Below are 23,737 nucleotides of genomic sequence, written 5' to 3' on the forward strand. Positions count from 1 at the left end.
ATGAGTGTACAATATGTTGGTTCATTGCAAAAATAAACCATCAAAAGACAATGCTAAGATTTTTTTTTGTATTTTTCAACTATTTGTGCAATTATGGCTAATCTCTCTAATTCTCCTCCTAGAATCCTGATCTCCTCTAAAACTTGCATCCTTCCTCTATGTCTGGAGCCAATAATTAATAACTCAGTTTAAATCAAAGTTTGTAGTCCTACAATCTGACATCGAACTCCATTTTGTTTATTTTAGTAGTGTTTAACAACTTGTTCACCCAAAGTATTTAAATTATATGGATTCTTTGCATATTTATTGTTAACATGTGAGGGGTGGACATGGAAAAGCACAATGAGTGAAAGAGAACAACTCACACAAAAAAAAAGTCAATTGAATTTCTAGCAATATTTGGCTTCCACCTAATTGTTTTTAATTTCCTTTCCACTATTTTTCATCTGGATTTAAATGTAAGCAGGAAGAATGCAAAGTGAATAGGCCTTCCATGATTTCAGTCTCCTTCTGATCATATTTGATGGGTAGTTAGTAAAACAGAATGTGCCTAATATATTAGGCATGGAGGCTTAAAATTGCACTTAATTTGCCCTAATAATAGCAGCAAAGTAAAGGAGCATTAGGCTCATTAGTCCTGTTTCTTTTGAATTAAATGAATCCCACCCCTTCATAATGCATCTGAATATGCTTTGTTGGCACTGTAACTCCATGGTACTCATTATCAAATAAGTCTTTTCCATTTTCCTAAGTCAGTGCTTAAGTGTGAACTGCATCCAAAGTTAGGTAGCTTTATTTTAAAATATATTTGTCACGCAGTTCTTTCTGATTTGATTGAAAGATGAACTCCTGCATTCTTTCCCCACATATCTGGGAATGATAGGAAGTAACTGCTGTCCTATTGGGCCTCAACTCTGTGCCTTTACAAGATAAAGTTGACAATCTAATAAAACTGAAACACAGCAGTACAATTACATCCTAACAATATCTCCTTTTTGCTATTTGAAGAAGTCAACAAAATTGAGGTGTACTGAAATATTACAAGAGTGGTTGAAATAAAAGGGTCAAAACGTAACAATGATGACAAAACACTGAATGGAAGTAACACTGAATCCATTTAAAGAAGGTATCCAATTAAATTCACATCTACATCTGTGCACTTCTTACATGCTAAATTTTTAGAGGCTACATAAACAGTGCCATGCTACAGAATCAGTCTCTTTTCACAAGCAAGACAAAGTGTTTGATTCCTCTTCCATAAACAGTTCTGAATCATGGCCTGCAGAGAAATGGAAAAGCAGCTGCCTTCCTCTTATTCAACATATCTGGGACATAAAACAGTTGCATTATTTAAAAAAAACACAATCACAAAGCCATTCTTCTGGAACAAAGATTGCTGTACCTTACAAAAGTTCATTGGTCCATCATATTTATGCTGATATTTTTCCCTGCAAGCCAACTAGCCTAGTTCCACTATGCTAATTGCTATCCACACTCTAAAATTCCTACCTCAAGCAACTAACTAATACCCTTTGAACTAAATATGAATTGTGTTTCTGGAGTAATGAAAGCTGATTACTTAAATTAATTTATTATGTACCATGAGTATCAGATATAAATTATAGGCAGTTGAAAAAGATCATACTTAATACCACCTTAAACTTATATGTTACAACATTACAAGACAATCTGTGAGCTATCTGTCATCCAGAAGTTGGGAGAAAAGTTCAGAGAGGTGACCAGAGGCAAGTTTAACTGTTTAGGTCTTGATAATGATATTTAGACAGAGCGGTGAAGAAGGTGTTTGGCATGCTTGTGTTCACACATTGCCTCCCACTGAGTATAAGAGTTGGGAATGTCATGTTGCAGCTGTACAGGACATTGGTGAAGCCACTTTTAGAATGCTGCGTACAATTCTGGTCGCCAGAATAGAAAAGATGTTGTTAAACTTGACAGGATGTAGAAAAGATTTAAAAGGATCTTGCTGGGACTGGAGAGTTTGAGTTTTAGGGAGAAGCTGATTAGACTGGGACTTGTTTCCCTGGAACATCAGAGGTTGAGAAATGACCTGATGGAGGTTTATAAAATCATGAGGAGCATGGGTAGCGTGAATAGCCAAGGTCTTTTTTCTAGGGTGGAGCAGTCAAAAACTAAAAGGCATGGATTTAAGGTGAGAGTGGAAAGATCTAAAAAGAACCTGAGGCGGAACATTCTTCATGCAGAGGGTGATGCATGTATGGAATGAGCTGCCAGAGGAAGTGGTGGAGGCTGGATAGGTATATGAATAGCAAGGTTTTACAGCGATATGTGCAAAATGCTGGCAAATGGGACTAGGTCAGATTGGGATGTCTGGAAAGTGTGAATGAGTTGTACCGAAGAGTGCTGTATAAGAATTGAATGAAATAAAGTGGATGCAATGGGGCAAAGAATTCCAATAATGGATGAAGGTTTGGCCACAGATGGTACGGAAGGGCTTAGGTACTTAAAAAAAATAAATTATAGCAGATAATTTTCACTTCAGTTGAAGGTTCAGATTGGCTGCCCACTGCATACCATGCTTGAACTCCTTTCTCATCAATGTCAATAGAACTGAAAATCAATTGGGACATTTAAAACTCCACTCCTTGAATGCCACACTTGTCAAAAGTTAAAATAATCCCCATTAAATATTCTAAAGATTAACTATTCCATTAAAATAAAACATTTAATCAAAATCTTCAAACTAATTTTTAAGCAGAGTTCTAAATTTTGAAGTAATTTGTATGTTAGCTACTTCATGCGGAGAGTGAATTACTAGTCAAATTTATATCCTTTGCACTTTTTTACAATGATTTAATCTTATTTTCAAGATGACAACTTTCACAGGTTTTGCAGCTCAAGCAGCCCTCTGATACTTCATTCGAGCAGCCAATTGTCACACAAACTTAATAATATGGTCTCAATTTTAAACTTTCACCACATCCCCATATGCACCCAAATTAGATTAAGGTCCCAAGGGGTTAAAATAAAACATCGACTATGGCTGGAAGACCATAAACTCAATGAAAGACGTTCTTTGACCTGCTCAAAACTTGTTGGTCTTCCAGAACAAGGGGTTGACCCCAAGCAAGTGTTGTAGACTGGCACATTCCAAGGTCCACGACTATGTGCTGGGGGATGTGCTAAAGTTTGGGGCAGCTGCTGCCAAGGCGCAGTGGGGAAAGACCTACTGTCTGAAGTTAAGTGGGGGTCCATTCAGTTATCGGACCCTCCAAGTGCCTCAAATACATGTAAACTCCAATGTTTGTTTGTTTCCTTGATATGCTGCTGTACAGAACCAAACTGCATTTGTGACTATATATGTATTATATACAAAATTTTTTTTATGAATCAACTGTATTTTTGAAATAAAAAAGTCAGTACAATTCCATTTGGAGCACTCTTAAGATTTAACATAATCTGGCCATTTGGGAAGATACCAGAAGAAAATGACAGTGCTTGGGGAGCCTATAGTTTAATGTTAATTATCAGCCTGACAGCTTAAATTTACCTGGAAGTGAAAAGGCTACCTCGTAGTTGATCTGAGGTCGAAGCTGCCAAATCTTGGATGTAGAAAACACCTGCTCCTTTAGCACTAATTGTGATCCAGACATGACACGACTGCACATCCCAAGTTTCAAAAGGAGGTTTTTGGCCTTCCCCAATGCAAGTCACTATGCAGAACTTTTCTCAGCCTTCCCCACAACATCTACACCTTCATCACTGCAAAGCCTCTCCTCCCACTCCATATGTTATGCTAACTTTTTCTGAAAAAGGGTCTAGGCCCGAAACGTCAGCTTTCCTGCTCCTCTGATGCTGCTTGGCCTGCTGTGTTCATCCAGCTCTACACCTTGTTATCTCTTGTTAACTATGTTGTCAGTTTTTCTATTGCCAAACAAAATGCAACCCAGCAATGTTCAAATAAGTTCTGCTGCTAATATCATTAGGCCACCATGTTCTCAACTTTGCCAGACACTTCATTGACAATGAGTTTCCTTTCAGAGTTTCGTATCAGGATCCATATGTGGGCTGTTTTATCAGGAAGGCATTGCAGCGAAATAAGAAATGGACTCAGTCGTGTATTTCCCAGTATGATTAAAACTTAGTTGCAGTCCTGGCTGTTTATTTTTCTCCTGATCTCAAAGGCAATGAGATCTTGTGTTACATTTCTGCTGTTGAGCCAGATGGAATCAGCTCACTTAATTAAGACAAGGATTGAATGTGCTGAAACTTAACTGCTCAGTATTGCACTAAACAAAACATGTTACCCCAGACTGTTAATTAATATGTTGGAGGTAGGCTGAGACTTACAGCAAGACTTCCAGAAACAATGCATTTTACAGCAAGCAAAGTTTATTTTTTCAGAAAAGTCTATATAAACAGCATACTACAGCAAAAATCTACAGAATCTATAAGTGTCTCTACCAACAACAACAAAACAAATTTATGAATTAAACTACAGCAACCTTTCCAGATAAACACCGATTTCTCCACCAAAATTCAGTGAGCGGAGAATAGTTGCATATAAATCACATTCATAAAATCCACCCTAGTCACTTATAGAGTGAGTTCTCTAGATGTGATGATGACCCAATGACCTCCATTCTGACAAGGAACGGTGCTCATTCATGTGTCCACCAAGTCATGAACTTACATTTCCTGTATTTTAGATAAAGTTTATACTGTGAACGAACAAACATTTTTTTTTTGTCTATACAACTATATACTTAGCCAGTTGTTTTCTTTGAAATTAACAATATATCAGATGTGGCTGTGACCAGCTTCATGTTTAGAGATGAAGTTGAATTTTTAATAAAAGTATTATTTCTGGAATGGATGAGCTTACATCATTTCTTCTGTTTTATCAAATGTGAATTAGCACAACCAGGTAACAACAACATGAGCACTGTTATGTTGTCACAAGCTCCTGCTTGTTTAGCAGTTTCAACTAAACATTTGCTGATGGTATTTGCTAAAGTTTCATACTGAATTTCTTGTCGTTGCTCACCTGTTTCCAGCTTTGATTCTTCTCTTTTTACTTCTTGATTTATATAACTTACTTCAAATGCATCTGATGAAGAAGAATGAAAACTCTCAGAAGTCCTGGTCACTGATTTTTGAATCTTTGATTCTTTGGTTATTGTCTCTCGTTTATGGCGAACTTTTTGTCTCTCCGTGTGTAAATGCCCCTCAGCAACATCAGTCCCTGGTCTTCTGTATTGTTCTTTGGGATTCCTGTTGTTCAAAACTTTCTTGTCCAGTAACGGTTCCTTAGGAAAATTGTCCATCACTGTCTTGTGCTTGCTCTGTTCCCTACGTAAAGTTGGCAGAAATACGTTGCTGTCATGATCCAACTTGATATCAAGTGAGTTTTTACGAATTGCCATGGATTCCTCCTTTTCTATAACATTTTCAAGTAGTTGGTGCATGACTTGCCAAAGATGATCATGTTTCTTCATAAATGAATAATGTCTGAGTAGATATTTCATGGTTTTACTGTCCAGATTATTTTCCTTGCTTATTAATAGCTCCTCAAATAAACGCTCAAGTGACATCAAAGCATCTTTGCGCCCTTGCTGCGAAAACTCCTCAAGTAAATGTGCTAACAAGAAACGTTTGTCAAGGTATTTGTCCTTAACATGTAATGAATGAATTACAGAACGAATTTGTCTAGATTCTGCATGCAAAGATCTAAAATAAAAAGAAAGCATTTCCAATGAGATTGAAATGACTTCATGTCTACTCAGCACTTTCCAAAATCCACTTGAAGCTAGAATAAGGAACTGGCATGTGGAATCAATAGGCACAGAAACAGTATATGGTATTGGTACAATAGATGTTTTAAGCTTGGGATCTCCATGGTATCCAAGCCCTCGTGTTGATTGAATGAATCCTTCTACAAGCCCATGTCGTTCGTTTCTACTGATTGTTCCACCATTTCTATGAATACGTTTACGTTCTTTACGGTTTGAGGTGCTGTGGTTTTCAGTTAAACGATATCCTTTTCCATTTTTGCACAAGACAGCATGCACATCACCTGCAGAAAATTGAACTTATAGTTTAAACAATATTAATTTATTTATTATGTCTTGAACATAGAAATACCTAATCATGTCTGAATACTTATTAAAAGAAACCAAAGAACTGCAGATGCCAAAAATCAAACAAAGACAGATATTGCTTGAAAAACTCAGCAGATCTGGCAGCATCTGTGGAGAGAAAGCAGAGTTAATCTTTCAGGTCCACTGACCCTTTGCTCTGAAGATGCTGCCAGATTTGTTGAGGCTTTCCAGCAATTACTGTATAATTCTTTATGGTTGGGTGCAGACAATAGTTTTGAATGGACTCTTCGAAGCTTTACAAAATGCTCATGATTGCAAAAATTAATCTTGTACAATAATTGTCACATTTCATGTTCAATTCTGATCAGTTACTTAAGCAATAATTTTTATAAAATCAAAATGACTGTGAGCAACAACCATGAACACCTATTAGGAATTTAGACACATTCCCACAATGCACCAATGGTTAAATTATGCACAAATTAGAATGTGAGCAACAAGTTACTTGAGCACCTAATTAACTGTAGTAAATGAGCTAAACTTTCATATGACCTGAGGGTAAGAGAAAAGAATATTTACATGGAATGTGACAGTTGTAATTACTTGTCTTAAATGGGTGGATCAGAAAATAAAAGCAACTAATTTCCTCTGAGACTAAGATGACAGTGAGAACAGGAATTGCAAAGTTAATGCCGGATATGTGTCCATTCAGCTGTTGGAACTGAGTTTTAATCCAGCACTTCAGAGCTTCCATTTCAGCTTTTATTAATGTGGAAATTCGTGTGCCATTAAGAAAAGGATCTCAACCTTCTTGAAGGTGTGACAGCATTTGATCTGAGTCTCACAGGCTTCATTTCAGGTACTGGCATCATACAGACTTCAGAAGCTAGATTTAATGAAAGTTATGTGGACTGAGACTAGAAACTCGGGTTGTTCTCCTTACAGATGATTAGACAGACAGTTCTTAAAAGTGTTCAGAATGATGCAGCGTTTTGAATAAGTAAGAAGAAAAAGTTTTCAGTGTCAGAAGCATTAGTAGCAAGGATGCAAATTGAAAGTAAGGCTGCATTTATGGCCAATGCCACCACTAGGTGGAGTAGAGCACCCATAAGCACAAAACTAAAGCAACACTTGGTGATCATCTGAAAACATTTGTAACTTCTTCATATTAGTACCAGTTTAATGGTATAGTTGAATCATGTAGCCACCTCCTAACCTCCTTGTATTGCAGAAAACAAATGAGAAAAATATCATGTAAATGTATTAAGCATGTACCCAAAGACTTCGATCAATCAAGCAACTCTTTCCCACAGTTCTTTTCCTTTCTGATGAACCGGGTAATTTCACAGTGCAACTGCACATACGCAGATGAATTATGGCCATTTTTAAATATAGCATGCATCTCCTACGTTGGGAATATACTCCAGTAAAGTAATCCTCAAAGGATCACAGTTTTTAACAACATCTGGTTAGAAATTTAGATTTGGTAGAGAATTAAGCATACTAATTTGGCAGGACACACATTTCACTCAGAGAGTAGTCAGCTTGTGAGATTCTCTGCCATTGAAAGTGGTTGAGGCCAAAACATTGAATGTTTTCAAGAGGGAGTTAGATATAGTTCTTGGGCTAAAAGGATCAAGGAGTAACTGTCCTGGTTTCTAATAGTATTCATACAAAGGGGATCTTTGCCATTCTTATCTGGTGGTTGGTTCTGTATTTCTTCTGAAATAACATTTTACTTACACACCCAACTGTAGTAATGATGCATATAGAAGTTAAGCATGAAAAATTCCATCACAGCTAACGAGAAAATTATATATCAAAAAGGAGACATGAAGACAACATGCAAATGGTATTAACAAAATTAATGCTCAGGACAGATAATTTTACAGAAGTTTAAACAACGGTTTCAATACTAAAAGGGGACTTGGAAAGATACTACAACATCACAGTTGGATGTGTAAGTAAAATGTTATTTCAGAAAAAATACAGGAACTAACCATCATATAAGAATGACAAAGATCCCTATGACATAAATGCTATTAGAAACCAGGACAGGACACACATAGAAACTACGAGCAGGAACTGGCCATTCAGCCCTTCAAGCCTGCTCTGCAAATCAATAAGATGGTGGCTGATCATCTGACTCATTATCCTAATCCTGCTTTCTCCCCATACCCTTTTTATCCTTTTAGCCAAAGAACTATATCTAATTCCACTTTCTGTGACAGAGAATTCCACAGACTCACCACTCTCTGGATGAAAAAATGTTCTCCTCATCTCAGTCCTAAATGGTCTGCCCTGTATCCTTAAACTGTGGACTCCTGGATCTGGATTCTCCAGTCATTGGGAACATCCTTTCTGCATTTACTCTGTCAAGTGTTGTTAGCATTTTGTAGGTTTCTATGAGAACCTCCCACATTCCCACTAACTCCCCCTCATTACTCTAAACTCAAGTGAATATAGTCCCAACTGATCCCAACTTTCTTCATATGTCAGTTCTGCTGTTCCAGCAATCATGGAGTCATAGAGTTGTACAGCAGGGAAACAAACCCTTCGGTCCAACCTGTTCATACCGACCAGATATTCTAAATTAATCTAGTCTCATTTGCCAGCATTTGGCCCATATCCCTCTAAATCTTTCCTATTCATATACCATCCAGATAGTCATAGAGTTATTCAGCACAGAAACAGACCATTCAGTCCAACCAGTCCATGCTGAACGTAATCCCAAACTAAACGAGTCTCGCCTGCCTGCTCCTGGCCCAAATCCCTCCAAACGTTTTCCCTTTACATATCTATCCAAATGTCTTTTAAACATTGTAATTGTACCTGCATCCATCACTTCATCAGGAAGTTCATTCCACACATGAATCACCCACTGTGTAAAATATTCGCCTTTTATGTCTTTTTTTTTTAAACACTTTCCTCTCACCTGTCCCTAGTCTTGAAATTCCCCATTCTAGGGAAAAGACAACTACCATTAATCCTATCTATACCTCTCGTTATTTTATAAAATTCCATCAGGTTGCCTCTTAACCTCCTACGTTCCAGTGAAAAAAAGTCCTAGCCTTTCTTTATAACTCAAACCTTCCATACCTGGCAACATCCTGGTAAATTTCTTCTGAACCCTCTCCAGCTTGATAATATCCTTCCTGTAACTGGGCGACCAGAACAGGACACAGTATTCAAGAAGAGGCCTCACCAATGTCCTGTACAACCTCAACATGACTTCCCAACTTCTATACTCAAAGGACTGAGCAATGAAAGCAAGTGTGCTAAATGCCTTTTTAACCACCCTGTCTATATGTGATGCAAACTTCAAAGAATTATGTACCTGCACCCCTAGGTCCCTCTTGTTCTACAACACTACCCAATGCCCTACTATTAATTGTGTAAGACCTAACCTTGTTTGTTGTACCAAAATGCATTGTCCAGATTGAACTCTTGATCAAGATCCCTTTGTAATCTTAGCAAACCTTCTTCATTATCTACGCCCAATTTTGGTGGCATCTGCAAACTTACTAACCATGCCTTCTATAGTCTCATCCAAATCATTTATTTAAATGACGAACAAAAGTGGACCCAGAACTGATCCCTGTGGAACACCACTGGTCACAGGGCTCCAGTCCGAAAAGCAACCCTCCACCACTATTCTCTGTCTCCTGCCATTAAGCCAATTATATATCCAATTGGTAAGCTCACCCTGAATCCCTTTTGACCTAACTCTTCTAATTAGTCTACCATGCGGAACCTTGTCAAAGGCTCTACTAAATCCAAATAAATAACGTCTACTGTTATGCCATCATCAATCTTTTTGGTAACTTCCTCAAAAGACTCTATCAAGTTTGTGAGACACGATTTTCCTCGCATAAAACCACGCTGACTATCCCGAATCAATTTTTGCCTCTATCAAGGTCCATAAATCCTATCTTTTATAATCGCCTTCAACAATGTATCCACAACCGAAGTCAGACTCACAGGTCTGTAGTTCCCCAGTTTCTCCTTACAACCTTTTTTAAACAAAGGTACAACATTAGCCACTCTCCAGTCATCAGGCACCTCACCCTTAGTTATAGATGATGCAAATATTTCTGCAAGGGGTCTCGTTTATTTCTCTGCATTCTCTAGACTCCATTTCTTTCTCCACAGTAAAAACTAACATGAAAAATTCATTTAGTATCTCTTCCATCTCCTGGAGTTCAACACAAAGACGAGATCCTTGATCTTTAACAGGCGCTACCTTCTCTCTAGTTACCCTCTTACTGTTAATATATTTGTAGAATCTTCTTTTCTTTTGAATTCTAACCCTCTGGAAGTGAAACACAATGATTTCATCTGATTTTATTTATTGACCTAGGCAAACAACAACAGTGAAACACTGAACAAAATATTTTCTTGTTTAAATACAGCAATCTTTCTTCAATGATAAAACCCCCGAATGAATATCAAGAAGTCAACCTCCAATCTAAAATGATAAACCAGAAACTAACCATTAAGTACAGCATAATTTTCTTTATTCTTTCATGGCATGGGTGTCACTGGCAAGGCCAGTATTGTTGCTCATCTCTAATTGCCTTTGAGCAGATTTGCTTGCTGGGCTGTTTTAGAGAGCAGCTTAGAGTCAGCCTGCTGCCGTAGATCTGGAATCACATGTAGGTCAGACCAATTAAGGTCAGCAGATGCCCTTACCTAAAGGTCATTAACAACCAGTTGAATCTTTTTATAACAATTGACAATATTTTGATGATTGCCATTACTGAGACTAACTTTCAATACCAGAGTTTATTAATTGAACTTAAATTCCACCAGTTCCCTTTGTGGGATTTGAAGTTCTAGTGAGGGTGGTGTCTTCCTGTCTTCATGTTGTGCTGTGCTAGTTCACGATGTAGCGGATGAACCACATAGGCATTCAAAGATTGAAAACAAGGTGCAAGGCTCTAGTCTGATTAAATTTTACAGTCTTTTATGTTTCCAATATGTTTTCCTTCTGCCATCTCATTTACATAATCTAAGGTGGTTGAAGGTGGGCTTCCCACCAGAGTTATTCACTGCCTGCCTGTCTTTCTTTTCTATTATTCACAGAATCTAAGGATCCCTACTGTGCAGATAAGAGGCCATTTGTCCCATCAAGTCTGCATTGACCCTCTGAAGAAAATCCCATCCAGACCAAATCCACCTATAGCCCAGCATTTCCCATGGCTAAGCCAGCTAGCCTGCACATCCCGGCACACTTGGAGCAGTTTAGCACGGCCAATCCAACCTGCACATGTACTCACTCATGGGATGTGACTAGCAATGTCAGGATTTGTTGTCCATTCCTAAATGCCTAAACTGAGTGGCTTGCATGACCATTTCAGAGTTCACCACATTGCAGTGGGCCTGGAGTCACATATAGGCCAGACCCATGAAGGAAAGCTCATTTCCTTCCGCAAAGGATATTTGTGAACCAGATGTTTTTTACAACAATGGTCTCCATTGGTCTAGTATTTAATTCCATATTGTAATATTGAATTCAAATTTTATCAACTACCATAGTGGGATTCAAACTCACATCCCTGATCACTAGCATAACCTACTGGATCACTAGTTTACTGACATTACCACTATGCTACCACCTTACCTAGAGCAGAAGAGGCTGCATCGCAAACTCTGTTCATGTTGTACACTCACTCCTCACTCATTTGCACATTCACTTTCCGCAGATCTGTATGAGGTCAGCCCCAGATCCAATCTTTCTCTTTTCCTCATTAACTGGCCCCAATAGATCTCGTGGTCCTTCATGGTATATAAGGGATTTACACTGTAGTAGAATCTGCATTTTGTTTGTTATCTGTGGAAGGGTCCGTGTCCCTATCTGCTGCAGATGACGAGGATTGAATGTACTGATATTGAATTTCTTTATATCTTGCATTAATGTTAGCCTTTGCACTTTGCCTATTAGGCAGGTAAGTGAGAGAGACAAGAGATAAAGACAGGAAGGAACATGAAAGAGAAAGACAGAAGTCATAAGATTACAGGTCTAAGTTCCATTCCAGTCAAGGCTGAAACGCCTGTGCAGTAACAATGTAATGTTCTTTTTTGGGGGAGATGTTAAATTGAGGATCTCGTTTAGATTGATACAAAATATTCCATTGCAATACGTTGAGATAAATATTAACAGTCAATTGGGTAAAGGTGATTTAATTAAGGAAAACCAGCACAAATTTGTTAAGGGCAAGTTGTGCTGAACTGACATGATTGGGGTATTGATGAGGTATCAGAGAGTGTTGATGAGGCCAATGTAGTTGGTGTGTTGTACATGGACTTTCGATAAAGTGCCATCTTGTGGGCTTCTCAGCAAAGTTAGAGCTCATTAAGTAAAAACAGTAGCATGAATATTAAATTAACTGAGTGACAGGAGACAATGTAGAGGTGAATTACCTGGAGAAAAAGTAACTGCAGGTTCCTCGGGGAAAAGGCAGGGGAATCACATTAGATTCACTTTTGCTTAGCCAGCTGAGCAAACATGACAAATCAAATGGCCTCCTTCTGTGCTGTTGTCATTCCAAAATAAGATCAGGGAAGTTAGCCCCTATATGCTGGCCACTATTTGGTTCTCAATCAATGTCACGAAGTCAGATGATCACATTGGAGTATGTGGAGCTTGCTGTATGCACATTAGTTGCCACATTTCCCACAATACAACAATGAATTCTCTTCAACAGAATTTCATTTCCTGTAACACGTTATGAGGCATCAACAGGGGGAACATGCTGTAAAACTATTTTTAATCAACCAGCTCAGACATGTTATGACTCACCTCTGGAGGAGGTGGGACTTGAACTTGGATTCTATCACTGTTCCACAAGACACTAAAGAATTCACAGATGTTGCTTGCTAGTTTCAAACCAATTACCTTCTGTATTTTAAGTCAACATGATATCACTATACTGTAAAAACACAGCAAATTATTTTTAAACAATCTGTTCAGATGTGTTATGACACATTCGCAGGACATGAACATGGATCTTCTCTCCCAGAGGTTGGAATGTTACCACTTCTCTGTAAGACTTTAAAAGGGAAAAGCACTGTATAATTGCAAGCTTTTTGGATCTTTTTACAAACAGAATAATGTCAGCGCAAGTGAAGCAGTTGATTTGTGCGTAGCTGGAGTTTTCATATTTATTTAATTTGTAGGTTTTTCTATGAATTGTCTAATAAATATAGGTTTGACAAGACGGCTAAGTCATATGAAGCCATCTTAGACCATCTGGGAACTCCAAGATTCTTTTAAAGTTCAAGACAACAATGCGTTAATGAAATAGCCTAAGCTGGACTGCTTGATGATCTCCAGGTTTCAAAGAATGAGCAGCAGAAGAGATCACTTTGCTGGATCTGCAAGGTTGAGTATTGTGAAAAACAAGTCTCTGGATTTGTACCCAACAGCTTTAGGGTACACAGGCAGAGAACGGGTAGGCAGTTGAGGAGGTCCAGGCATTTAGTGCAAGAATTCACCTTGCTTTTCAGGCAGGATTCAATTTTGAATATGGTGAGTATAGTGATTCCTCTGGGGAGTGCAGCCAGGGACAAAAGCTATGCTAGGGAGTAGTGTATGCAATTTTTGGTCCCCCTACCTAAGGAAGGACAGTCGTGCACTTGAGAGAGTGCAACAAAAGTTCATTAGACTGCTTCCCAGGACCAGATGATTGCCCTAGGAGGAGCCATTAAGTAGACTATGCCTGTATTCATGGAGTTTAGAAGAATAAGGTCATCCATTTGAGTCATTGGATTGGGAAACATGAAAATAGTGTCACAATCCCAGAACATGGGGTCAGTCATTGAGGACTGAGCAAACTTTCTTCACTCAAAGGGTTATTGCGAATCTTTGGAAATCTCAACCTTGAGGATTTTGCATGCTCTACATCTGAGTACATTCAAGACAGAGGTCAATAGATTTCTGGATGCTGAGGACATCTAAGAGACATGAGGATACTGATGAAATGTGGAACTGAAGCAGAACATCAGTGACAACCATGTTGAATAATAGAGCAGGAATTGGTATAGTCCTAGTCCTATTTTTCATGTTCTAGGAACAAAGTGCAAGATGACTGTTATGGGAGTGATGTCTTACTTCACGTCCTGAACATGCATGGCCCACGTTTGCTGTTCTCACATTGCATTAGGTGGGTGAGCTATGTGAAGTCAGGATAGTGCAAAGTGCCCCTTCACAGGAGATGGTCAGATGGCTGGCCACTTTCCACAGCATGTTCAAGTCCCATCTGCTGCAGATGTGTGTAATAACATCTCTGAACAGACTGATTAGAACTATCTGCACAATATAAATCATGCTCCAAGGTGTCCCAGCAAAATGGCACCGTTGGTTTTTTTGATTAGTGTGGGTGCTGATGACACAAATTACTTAAACTTGAAACAGCAACCATGATCAGATGTGTCACAAGTTATCTTCATCAACTAAAACTTCCACAGCTACTAGCATCTCCAGTGAGCACGTTACCTGCATTAGCAATGTGCAGTGTTCCGATTTCATACACATCGTCTTCCGAGAGGCTTTCAGAACTGCTGCTGGTGCTCAGGGCATGGGTTTCTAGAAGGCAGGTGACAGCTGTACAACCGCTCCAACGGACCTTTGAATTTTCATTACGCCCCAGTCCCAGAATTTTGTCCATTTTCCAAAAGGCTTTAGCAAAAGCTAAATGGATCGATCCATACTGATACGTTTTGTTGCTTTGGCTGTCGTCAGGTTTTGAAGAGGGGAGAATGACGTATGACTCCTCGGTTGGGCTGTCGGGGAAAAGTGCACTGTAGCTCAAGAGAGATTCATGCTCTTCGTGGGACAGAACATAAGGATGGCCAGCTTTTCTCAGCTCCTCTATAATTAGGAATGGCAGATCTCTGGAAGTGAACTGTGCCGCAGTCGTACCATGAAAGCCATTGAAGAGGCCAAGAAACCATACATCGCTCTGACCGCCGTAACAATCCATGAAAACATAGACATCTTCCATCTGAGCCTTCCAAAGGACATTCATATCCTGCCACATCCCAAGTGATTTTACACAGGGATAGTCGGGCAGTCTTAGAGGCAGTGGGAATTCTTCATGGCACACAATGGGACTTTTGATTAGAAACGGCCATGTTAACAATCGACTTGACTTCACTATCTCGTATGCAAAGTTGATCCTCTGCAGTTCCAGGGAGTTGAATTTCTTGGCTCGCATCCTCTTGGCAATGATGCTCCGCCGGCGGATCCGGAGGGAAAGCAGGCTGACAGGTTGGCTGCCTGCACGGTACTGCAGCATAGCAAGTGCGCGATGCAGGGTTTTGTGGTGACGAGCACTCGTTGCAGTAAATTTCTTCTTACACGTAAGGCACGGCACTGTCAGGACATTACATTGAGGCACATTCAGCACATTTGCGGTTCCCAGGAGTAGAGGTGCCTTTTCTGTTGATTTCGAAAGCATTTTCATTTCCTGTATGAAGGTATATGCAGATATTGGCAAATAAATGCAAAACCAAAGTAAACAGCTTTGCTGCAATGGAATCATGCTGTTGTCAGAGATATAGTCATTAGCACAAACTGGAATGAAATGCAAAAGGTGACATAAAAGAGCAAAAGAATGAAAAATAAAGTCTATATTTCAACTAGTCATAAGTAATATAAAACAAGTGTCATCAACACAATTGGCATGCAATCACAAAAAAGAATTCTGGAAACCTGTCTTTAGAACAACAAGCACTATCCAAAAGAGATAATAGATTCTGCCAATGCTGGAGTCTGAGATAACAAGGTGTGGAGCTGGAGAAACACAGCAGGCAAGGCAGCATCAGAGGAGCAGGAAAGCTGACGTTTCGGGTCTGGACCCTTTGTCAGAAATGGGGGGATGGGGGCGGAGAGAGAAGGGGGCTCTGAAATAAATAGAGAAGGGGGGGGCAGTGAAAGAAGATGGATAGTGGAGCGGATAGGTGGGAGAGAAGACAGACAGGTCAAGAAGGCAGGGATGAAGCTAGTAAAGGTGAGTGTAGGTAGGAAGTTGGGATGGGGGTTGGTCAGTGAGGAGGGAAGGGTGGATAAGTGGGAGAGAAGATGGACAGGTCAAGGCGGTGGGGATGAGAAGGGGTTTGGTCTTGGGATGAGGTCACGGTGAGGAGATTTTGAAGCTAGTAAAGTCCACATTGAGACCATTGGGTTGTAGGCTTCCAAGGCGGAGTTTGAGGTGTTGTTCCTCCAGTTTCCGAGTGGCATTGTTGTGACACTGGAGGAGGCCCAGGATGAAAATATCATCCAGGGAGTGGGAGGGGGAGCTGAAGTGGTTTGCGACTGGGAGATGTTGTCGTTTGTCGTGAACTGAGTGTAGGTGCTTCACAAAGCGGTCTCCGTGTCTCCGCTTGGTCTCCTCAATGTAGAGGAGGCCACATCGGGAACAGCAGAAACAATAGACCACATTAGCGGATGTGCAGGTGAACATCTGTTTAATGTGAAAGGTTTTTTTTGGGGCCTGGGATGGAAGTGAGAGGGGAGGTGTAGGGGCAGGTGTAGCACCTCCTGTGGTTGCGGGGAAAGGTGCCGGGGTGGTGGGGCTATTGGAGAGTGTGGAATGGACAAGGGAGTCACAGAGAGAGCGGTCCCTCCGGAAGGCAGATAAGGGTGGGAAGGGAAATGTTTCTTTCATAGTGGGGTCTCTCAGAGAAGGGTCCAGACCCGAAACGTCAGCTTTCCTGCTCCTCTGATGCTGCCTGGCCTACTGTGTTCCTCCATCTTCACACCTTAAGCACTGTACAAAAGTTTGGCACAAGTTTTTACAAAGAAAAACGACAGCCAAATCCTAAATATTTAAAAATATCTATAACCTAACCAAACCAGTACCAAGAAAAATATAACTTATGCTTGTCTATGTTTTAGAATAGCAATTTAGTTTAAATTGTTCGAAGCAGAAGAAATAGGAACAGGATTAGACAATTCAGCTCTTGGAATCTGATCATCATTCAACGACAGCCATTTCACCCCAGCTCCACTTTCCCACCCAATTCCCTCCATTCTCTGAGTGTCCAAAAATCTATCTATCTTAGCCTTGAAAAACTCAAGGACTGAGGGCCCAGAACCCTCTAAGGTACAGATTTCCAATGATTCACAACCTTGAGAAGTTTCCCCTCATCTCAGTACTAAGTAATGCAACTTATTCCTGAGACTGTTCTCTAGATCTAGACACTGAAGTCAGGGGAATCATCCTCTCAGCATTTATCCTCTTATGCCTGCGAGAAATTGTGTGCACTTCAATGAGATCAACACTCGCTTATTAAAGTTTCTACAACCTGTGGGAATTCAGTGTTGAGTTGTTTGGTTGTTTTCTTTTTAAATTGAAGAGATTGCAGGGAATCAGAGAATGACTGCACTTTGTTACAGAAAGAAGTCACATGTCTTAGATTAAGTAGTTCTCTAGAGTTAGTCAGTAGTTAGGGACAATTGGGTGTGACTGTCAATCATTCAGGTATGTGAACACTGGATGTAATAATGGAGAAGCCTTGACCCTTCAACTTGTCCTGTATTAATGGGAACAAAGACTACAGACAGGATGGGCTAAATGACTACTGCACTGTGGCAGAGGTAGGGGATGGTATAAAGGAATAAGTAATAATTTCTGTAGCCATGACTGAGAGTTCCAAAGATTCTGTTGTCTTCCCTGTGTCAGGATTAAAGATATTTGCAATGGCTGGAAAAGAACTTAAGAGTAGAAAATCCAGCTGTTAGGGCTTATCGGGGGGTGGTGGTATAGCAGTAATATTACTGAACTACTAGTAAAAGCTCAGGCTAATGCTCTGAAGAAATGGGCTCAAATCTCACCACAATGCTCCTTCATCAGGTGGATCACCCTAAGCTTGACATCTATGCTCAAGCCATCAGGAGATGCGTTATCATAAGATTCATCAGCCATGCTCACATGAAGGTGCAGAATGTCACCCAAGCACAACGTAACACCATCAATATTTTCAAGATCAGTCACAACACTGTGATCAAATCAACAGACAAATGAAGAGCAATCATCATACAGAATAGAACGGACTACTGCAAAGAAATGTAACAACAACCGAACAACCAGGAGGACTACAAATAATTACCTGCCGATCCGACCAAAGAACACACCCGTCAACTCAAAATTCTGATTAAGACCTGTATTCCAGACCTTCAGAGTATCCTATGCACTCTCATCCCTCATACTTGTCGCACAGGAGAATTCTACTGCTTGTCTAAGATACACAAAGCCAACACACCTGGACATTCCATCGTATCAGGCAACGGAATCCTGTGTGAGAACCCCTCTGGCTATGTCGAGGGCATCTTGAAACCCATTGAACAAGGAACCCCCAGCTTCTGTCGCAAAACTGCAGACTTCTTACAGAAACTCACCACCCACGGACCAGTCGAACAAGGAACTTCTCTTCATCACAATGGATGTTTTGGCACTCTATGCCAACAACCCCCATAATGGCGGCATCGCTGCAACAGCCTCAGTACTCAACGCTAACAACTGCCAATTTCCTGATGCCATCCTACAAGTCATCTGCTTCATCCTCGACCACAACGTCTTCACCTTCGACAAACAACTCTTCAGCCAGACAAAGGAACAGCAATGGGGACCAAATTTGCACCCCAATTCACCAACAATTTCATGCACAAGTTTGAGCAAGACTTCTTTACTGCACAGGACCCCAACCAGTGCTATACTCATCAACGACATTTTCTTCCTTTGGACTCATGGGGAGGAATCACTGAAACAACCACACAATGATATCAACAAGTTTCATCCCGCCATCAAACTTACCCTGGACTACTCTTCAGAATCAGTCTCATTCTTCGACAATCTCATTTCCATCAAGAATGGGCACCTCAGCTCCTCACTCGACCACAAGCCCACGGATAACCTCACAATGCTGCACTTCTCTAGCTTCCGCTCTAAACATGTTAAAGACTGCATCCCCTATGGACAAGCCCTGCGTATAGACCGGATCTGCTCAGAGAAGGAAGAATGTGATGGAGACCTAAAAATGCTCAAAGATGCCCTCATAAGAACGGGATACGATGCTCAACTCATCAATCACCAGTTCTGACATGCCACAGCGAAAGACTGCAACGAGCACCTCAGGATACAGACACAGGATACGACCAACAGAGTACCCTTCGTTGTCCAGTACTTCCACCGCGTGGAGAAACTACGCTATGTTCTTCACAGCCTTCAATATGTCATCAATCACAATGAACATCTCACCAAGATCACCCTACACCTCCAGTTATCATCTTCAGACAACCGCCAATCCTTAAACTGACCATCATTCACAGCAAACTACCCAGCCTTCAGGAGAGCATCAACCACAACATCACACAACCCTGCTGTGGCAACCTCTGCAAGACATGCCAGATCATCGACATGGACACTACCATCACACGTGGGTACACCACCCACCACATACACAGCAGATACTCATGCGACTCGGCCAATGTTGTCTACCTCATATGCTGCAGGAAATTGGCGAGCCCAGGCAGACACAATGGCAATGAATCAATGGACACCGTGCAACAATCGCCAGGCAGGAATGTTCCGTCCCAGTCGGGGAACACTTCAGTGGTCAAGGACATTCAGCATTCGATCTTCGGGTAAGCGTCCTCCAAGGCGGCATTTGAGATACACAACAACATAGAATCGTTGAGCAGAAACTGATAGCCAAGTTCCGTACCCATGAAGATGGCCTCCACTGTAATCCTGAGTTCATGTTGTGCTACATGTAACCTCACCATACTGTTCTGTACTTGTAGAATCTTCCTTACTGTCCTGTTTTGACACCATCACTATAACACTGTGTGCAGCTGGAGGAATACAGCAAGCCAGGCAGCATCAGAAGAACAGGAGCTTCCCTCTCCCTCCCTATTCCTGCAGAAGGGTCCTGACCTGAAAAGTCAACTTTCCTGTTCTTCTGATGCTGCCTGGCCTGCTGTGTTCCTCCAGCTCCACACTTTGTTATCTCTGACTCCAGCATCTGCAGTTCTTGCTATCTCTAGGAGTATAGCAGCTGCATTGTCAGCAAGATAGAGCTGGGCTTCACTGAAATACAGATAATGCCTGTGAAGGATTATGAGAAAATAGTAAACAAAATATGTATGTTGTAATAGTTTATATAAAGCTGGAGATGTTTGTAACACCCATAGTTTTACACTTCTCAGTGATAAACTGTCTCTCTCTGTGTACACATGAAATAAACAATCGTTAACCTGATTACTTGAGTTCTCTTATCAATTTGTCGTCTTGTCTGATAACAGTACTGAAGAGAATGCTCCAGACAATCCTAAACAAGCTGTTTCAATATTGTTACAACACTGTCATCTACCGGGCAATGTCGAAAATTGTTCTGATCCTGTCCACTAAAAGCAGAACAAATCCAACCCAACCAATTCCTGCCCTATCATTCTACTCTCACTCATCAGCAAAGTCATGGAAGGGGTCAGTGGCAGTGCAATCAAGCTTTTTTTTTAACCGGCCTGCTTCCACCGTGTAACACTGTCGCCTAACTATCAAGCTCCATGGAGACCCCATGAACAATGTGGATCAGTTCTCAAACCTTGGGAGCTTCCTTTCATTGAGGGTGAAATTCAACACCTCATTCAGCACGGCTGTAATAGGGTGTTTGATAACAATAACCTTAAAACCTGGCTCAAAGCTCATGGTTTACCGGACAATAATCTTACTCATATGTGTCAGAGATATGGATAATATACAGTGGACACATCAAAACCTTAGAGAAATATTACCTGCAATGATTCTGCAAAACCCTGCAAACCTAAAAGGGGGGTAGGCACTTCAATATCAGTATCCTCTCTCAGATGACATTCCCAGGATCAAGGCACTGGTTACTGTCAATTAGCTGCATTGGGCAGGCCATGTCACCTGCGTGCCGAAGATAAAACTTTCAAAATAACATCAGAAATCCAAGGTCTAACATGGCAAGCAGTTGCTAGGAGGGCAGAGAAAACTCTTCAAGAGTTCAGGTGTCCTCAAAGCCTCCCTGAAAAAGAGCAATATCACCAATGACCTGTGGGTAATGTCATGTCCAAGACTTCCCAAACTGGATAAAAAAGCATCCAAGAAGGTATCGATCATCACAGGCATCTCAGACAGGCCCTGCTGCAGACCAAGTGCAAACCGTTGAAGGGGCAGGCAAAAACTCAAGGAATCAAACTTCCTCGCCTCTTCAAACCCCACCTGCCCACCTGTGGCAGTGTACAAATCAGGCATTGGTTATCGCAGTAGCCACAACTCCAGAATAGAAGGAAATTATCCTTTGTCTCAAGGCACTGACTAAGAAGAAAAAAGTATGAAACACACTTGCTCAGCAATTGTCCACCCTTTGACAGTTTGGGATTCGCCAGAGCCACTCTGCTGTCCACTCAGTGCCTGACCTCATTACAGTCTTCATCCAAACATGGACAAAAAAGCTGAAATTCAGTGGTAAGGTGAATATGATTATGGCATCAAAGAACCCCAACAAAACTGGAGTCAATGAGAATGAGGGGAAAATCTCCCTGCTGGTTGCAATCTCTCCTAAATCAAATGAAAATTGCTGTAGTTGATAAAAGTGAATTATCTCAACCTCAGGGCATCAGTGCAAGAGTTCCTCAGGCTGGTGTCCTCGGCTCAACAATCTACAGCTGGTTCCTCAATGACCTTCCCTCCAATGTAAAGTTGGAAATAAGCAAAACACCATTCGGGACTCCACAGAAGCAATCTGTGGCCATTTGCAGCAAAATCTGGACAACATCCAGAATGGGACTGATGTGGAAAGTAACATTCACACCACACAAGTGCTTGGCTATGACATCTCCACCAAATAATAATGGAACCATTCACCCTTGACATTCAATTGCAAGACTATTGCTGAATTCCCCACTGTCAATATGACGGTGAGGTAACTAGTGAGCAGAATCTGAACTGGATCAGCCACCTACATGCTATGTCTATAGAAGCCAGAGCAGAGGCTGAGAAATCTGCAATGTGTGTCTCAAATCTTGTTTTCTCAATGCATGTCCATCTACAAGGCACAAGTCGGAAGTGTGATAGGGTACTGTCCATTTGTCTAGATGGGTTTGTCTAGATGAGTATTTTGAAAACACTTAAGAAGATCTACTCTATCCAGGACAAAGCAGCTTGCTTGATTTACACTGCATCACCTTCAACATTCAGTCCCTTGAGGACTGATACACAGTGGCAGCAGTGTATACCATGTACAAGATGTACAGCAGCAACTTACCAAGACTCCTATGACAGTACCTTCCAAGCCTGCTGTTTCCAACACCTAAATTGGCAGATGCAGCAGATACACCACCATCCTGATTTGGAGCTATAAAACCATTCATCCATTGTCACTGGGTCAGAATCCTGGAACTCCCTCCCTAATAGCACATTGACTGTCCCTACATTCCAGAGAATGCAGTTCACCACCACCTTTTACAGAGCAACTACGAATGGGCAATGAATGGCTGTCTAGCTAGTAATGTCCATGTCCAATGAACAAAATTTTAAAAATGTATAAAGTAATAACTGGGAATTAGATTCTGTGGCGGGTGTTTGAGGAGTTTTCTTCCAAATTAATAAGCAGAATCACTATGTGGGGCTAATAACTAGATTAGTAGCTGAGCTGCATGTGAATCAAAGAGTTAAATGCTTGTCTCAAAAAATGGTGCGAGATGTTTCAGTTCAATATGCACTGGCATCAGTACTGAGGAAAATGGGAACTGTTTCTTTGGGAATGGACTCCACTTAAACTGATGTATCAGTTTCCTGGGGAATTAAATAATCAGGGCTGCAGGTAGAGCTTAAAGTCAAGAGTGCTGGGGGAGAGGTAAGGGAAAATCTAGAAATCTAAAGGAAAAATTCAGATAAAGTAACTGAGTTACTGTTGCAGGTCAATAACATTTAATCAGAACTGGAAAATTTCAAAATGTTACAAGTTTTGAGCAAGAGGTGAACAGGACAAAGAAAGAAAGGAGATCTTGACCCCATTTTGACCCTGTCCTGAGAATGTTTAATGGAGACGGTGTCGAGGCGGCTTTACTTTCCGTTTAAAAAAGAGAACCTTACTTTCAATTTGGACTAGAGGGAGGTTCAGTTTGTATCTAACCCCTGCCGTGCCTGTGATGGGAGTGTTTGACCGAGACGGTGTAGGTGCTGCTTTACTTCCAGTTTAAAAGAGTAAAGACAGCTTAACTCTGTACCTAACCCCACGCTGTGTTTGACAGGGGCAGTGTTGGAGGAGCTTCGCTTTCAGTGTAAAATAGTAGAGAGCTTTAACTTCATTTTAAAAGAGCTTGGGAGGGAAGGAGACAGGAGAGTTCCGAAGGCGGTTTTCTCCAGCCCTTTGTTTTTTTTATCTCAGATCTCCAGCCATTCGCAGTATTTTAATAAGAGGTAACAAGGTGTAGAGCTGGATGAACACAGCAGGCTAAGCAGCATGGTGCAGGGCTGGATGAACACAGCAGGCCAAGCAGCATCATAGGAGCAGAGAGGCTGACGTTTCGGGCCTAGACCCTTCATCAGAAAAAAAATTCTGAAGGGTCTAGACCCGAAATGTCAGCTTTCCTGCTCCTCTGATGCTGCTTGGCCTGCTGTGTTCAT

General features: G+C 40.9%; 1 protein-coding gene across 2 annotated transcripts; it reads right to left on the reverse strand.

Annotated features, from left to right (window-relative positions):
- Positions 1–4,349: 4,349 nt before the first annotated feature.
- LOC109936983 (protein phosphatase 2C-like domain-containing protein 1) lies at positions 4,350–19,848 on the reverse strand. Of its 2 annotated transcripts, none has more exons than XM_048616312.1 (3): positions 19,809–19,848; positions 14,578–15,550; positions 4,350–6,055 (listed from the first exon to the last, which is right to left on the reverse strand). In XM_048616312.1, exons 1-3 carry the CDS (start codon positions 19,842–19,844, stop codon positions 4,866–4,868), a joined length of 2,199 nt encoding a protein of 732 aa, XP_048472269.1. In that variant the 5' UTR covers positions 19,845–19,848; the 3' UTR covers positions 4,350–4,865. The 2 variants fall into 2 exon arrangements, with proteins under 2 accessions (XP_048472269.1, XP_048472276.1); XM_048616319.1 differs by lacking the exon at positions 19,809–19,848 and adding an exon at positions 19,583–19,731 and having other exon boundaries at positions 4,407–6,055.
- Between the last annotated feature and the right edge of the window lie 3,889 nt (positions 19,849–23,737).

Source organism: Rhincodon typus, chromosome 2, assembly GCF_021869965.1.
Source record: "Rhincodon typus isolate 14 chromosome 2, sRhiTyp1.1, whole genome shotgun sequence".
Taxonomy (NCBI): domain Eukaryota; kingdom Metazoa; phylum Chordata; class Chondrichthyes; order Orectolobiformes; family Rhincodontidae; genus Rhincodon; species Rhincodon typus.

Excerpts from the sequence above, each read along its gene's own strand:
- LOC109936983 (XM_048616312.1), bottom strand. The coding sequence starts at position 19,844 with ATGAACTCAGGATTACAGTGGAGGCCATCTTCATGG. Across the intron at positions 15,551-19,808 it reads AGTGGAGGCCATCTTCATGG|GAAATGAAAATGCTTTCGAA; the intron begins GTACGGAACTTG and ends ACCTTCATACAG. Across the intron at positions 6,056-14,577 it reads ACTGCACATTGCTAATGCAG|GTGATGTGCATGCTGTCTTG; the intron begins GTAACGTGCTCA and ends AATTTTCTGCAG.